The sequence below is a fragment of the Eimeria mitis genome, genomic scaffold, assembly GCF_000499745.2.
Source record: "Eimeria mitis Houghton genomic scaffold, Emh_scaff3921, whole genome shotgun sequence".
Lineage (NCBI taxonomy): Eukaryota > Apicomplexa > Conoidasida > Eucoccidiorida > Eimeriidae > Eimeria > Eimeria mitis.
The window spans coordinates 373-3,802 of NW_013572257.1; the positions used below are offsets into that span (position 1 = coordinate 373).

Sequence of the window (3,430 nt, forward strand, 5' to 3'; positions counted from 1 at the left end):
AAACCCGAAATAAACGCCCAACCCCCCAATAAAACACCAAAAGCCCCAAAATAAACAATAAAAACATAAAACAAAACAAAAACAACACAAAAAAAAAACAAAAATAAACAAAAAAAGGAGAAAAAAGCGATAAAATACCGGCGAAATGAAGGAAGGTTTTGAGTGTCATTTGTGTGTTCCTCACCAACCAAAACAACAAACCCTAAACCCTAAACCCTAAAATAAACGCCTAAACCCCCCAAATAAACGCCCAAACCCCCAAAATAAACAATAAAAACACAAAACAAAACAATAAAAACACAAAAATAAACAAAAATAAACAAAAAAAAGAGAAAAAAGGAGGAAAATACCGGCGAAATGAAAGGTTTTAAGGGTCATCTGGGTGTTCCTCACCAACCAAAACAACAAAACAAACAAAACAAAACCCGAAATAAACGCCCAACCCCCCAAAATAAACACAAAAAACACAAAAATAAACACAAAAAACACAAAACAAAACAATAAAAACACAAAAATAAACAAAAACAAACAAAAAAAAGAGAAAAAAAGGAGAGAATACCGGCGAAATGAAAGGTCTTTAGGGTCATCTGGGTGCCTGGCTCCCCTATAGACTGCGCCCCCATCGCCCCCACCGCCTCCCCCGGTTCAGCAACAGCTTTAATATATTTTTGTAAACTGCTTCGCACAAACTCAAACAAATGACGCACTGTCACCCACTCGTGACGGCTGTACTTGCATGCATACACTCCCGGGGATGTTCCTGCTGCTCCTGCTGCTGCTGCTGCTGCTGATGCTGGTGGTGCTGCTGCTGCTGGTGGTTGTGGTGGTGCTCCTGCTGCTGGTGATCCCGCTGCTGCTGCTGCTGCTCCTGCTGCTGGTACTCCTGCTGCTGCTGTTGTTGTTGCTGCTGTTGCTGTTGTTGCTGCTGCATGCGTTTCTCTGATGTTCCAGCATCTCCTAGCAGTGGTGTATTTATGTTGTCTCCATTTATAAATAAGTGAATGATATTCTGTTTCTGTGAGTGCCGGTGGTTCCCCTGCGTGGTGTCTATACACCTCAACTTGGTGTGCTTTGTGTATAAGAAACTGCAGCAATTCATATTTAAATATTTTAACTTTTTCTGTCTCCTTTTGGTGTGTTGCTGTCTCCTCTATTGCTAGTTTCTGGTGTATGTACAGCTGCTGTATAAGCCCGTCCCCTAATAAAAATAAAATATATTCACTCCACTTTATTATTTCGTATGGGAGAAGAGGTAGGTTTTTTTTTTCTTTTTTTATATAAATATAAATAGATAAATAACATAATATATAATTATAAGATTGTAATACTAAACTATCCATATTTTTATATATCTCCTCAGTCTCTTCTTTATTCTCCTTGCTTCTCTCTCTTTTCTCCTGCACCTGCTGCTCCTGCACCTGCTGCTGCTGCTGTTGCTGCTGCACCTGCTGCTGCTGCTGCTGCTGCTGCTGCTGCTGCTGCTGCTGCTGCTGCTGCTGTCTCCATCTCCTGATGAGACAAAGCTTGTGTCTGCAGGGGGGAGGCAGCCCCCGCCATATCTCGCGGCCTTCTTCGCTCGCCTCCACTGAACACAAATTTTATTTATTTTTTTATTTTTTATTTTTTTTATTTTTTTTTATTTTTTTATCTTTTGTTTTATTTGTTCTAGCTATTGTACTCGTTTTATTTTATTTTATTTATTTATTGTTTCTGTGTTTTACCTGTGTTTGTTTCTCGTGCTGCTTCTGCATCTGCTGTATATGGTATCTAATATTTAGGGTTTAGGGTTTAGGGTTTAGGGTTTATATTACTGTTGTGTGTTTCTCCTGCAGCTTCAGCATCAGCTGTATATAATATATATAGTCTACTCTTTACTCTTTACTGTTTAGGGTTTAGGGTTTAGGGTTTAGGGTTTAGGGTTTATAATACTTGTGTGTGTTTCTCCTGCAGCTTCAGCATCAGCAGGGTTTAGGATTTAGGGTTTAGGGTTTAGGGTTTATAATACTGGTGTGTGTTTCTCCTGCAGCTTCAGCATCAGCAGTATATGATCTATATATATATATATATATATATATTAGGGTTTAGGGTTTAGGGTTTAGGGTTTAGGGTTTAGGGTTTATAATACTGGTGTGTGTTTCTCCAGCAGCTTCAGCATCAGCAGCTTCAACTTGCGCGAGAAGAGAACGAAGACCCCGAGAAGAAGAGGGAGAGCAAGGAGGCAAAATAACGTCACAGTCGGTATCCAACAACCTGCTGCTGCTGCTGCTGCTGCTGCTGCTATCACTGCTACTGCTGCTGCTGCTGCTGCTGCTGCTGCTGCTGCTGCTGCTGGTGGTATCACTGCTGCTGCTGCTGCTGCTGGTGCTATCACTGCTGCTGCTGCTGCTGCTGCTGCTGCTGCTGGTGGTATCACTGCTGCTGCTGCTGCTGCTGCTGCTGTTATCACCAGCAGAGCGACAACCACAGCTGCTGCTGCTGCATCCGCTGCTGCTGCTGCTGTTTCTTATAAGTTGCTGCGGGGATATACTATTCGGTAGAAAGGGTATTTTAATGAGCGTAGAAACATGCAAAAAAACTTTTTGTAAGTCTGCTGGTTTTGTTTTCTCCTCCATAAGCAAAGGGCTCAGCCCGTCGTCACCATACACAAACTGCACCACCTGGCCTTCGCTTGTTCTTACGGTGTAGTCGTACTTCACTGATAAATCCTCTAGAGCCTGTATACATATACATATATATATATTTATATATTTATATATATGTGTATATATATATATATATATTTTTATTTTGTTTGTTTTGTTTTTTTTGGTTTTGTTTGCTTTTTTTTCTGGTTTTTTTGAGGTATTTAGCTAGGTACGGGGGAGACATACTTCACTGATAAATCCTCTATTTATTTAGTTGTTTAATTTATTTAATTTATTTAATTTATTTAATTTATTTATTTATTTATTTATTTATTCATTTAGTTTGTTATTTATTTATTAATTTTGTATTTATTTATTTATATCTTTAATTAATATTTCAGGTGTATAGGCAGCTGTAGGGGCCCCCCATCTACCTCTCTATCAACAAAATATAAATAAATTAATAAATTAATATTAAATAAAATTAATTAAAAATAAAAAAAAATAATTTATTTATATATTTAACACAAAACACCACAAAAATTCCTCTTTCTATGTACCCTGTTTCAGGTGTATAGGCAGCTGTGTATATACCTGTATATCCAGTGTATAATCCAGTGTATATCTACAAATTAATAAATAAAAACAAATAAAAATAAATACGAATATATAAAAATAAATAAAAATAAATAAAAACATATAAAACAAAATAAAAAAGAATATAAAAGTCTAAATACCTCCATAAGTCCCAAACCAAACCACCCCAAAAAAAAAAAAAAAAAAAAAAAAAAAAAAAAAAAAAAAAA

At 37.2% G+C, this 3,430-nt stretch overlaps 1 protein-coding gene across 1 annotated transcript; it reads right to left on the reverse strand.

Moving 5' to 3' along the window:
* Positions 1-709: 709 nt before the first annotated feature.
* On the reverse strand, positions 710-1,557 carry EMH_0070830 (uncharacterized protein; the record flags this gene model as incomplete). The annotated part of the gene is made up of 2 exons (XM_013499023.1): positions 710-939; positions 1,404-1,557. 2 exons carry the CDS (start codon positions 1,555-1,557, stop codon positions 710-712), a joined length of 384 nt encoding a protein of 127 aa, XP_013354477.1.
* Between the last annotated feature and the right edge of the window lie 1,873 nt (positions 1,558-3,430).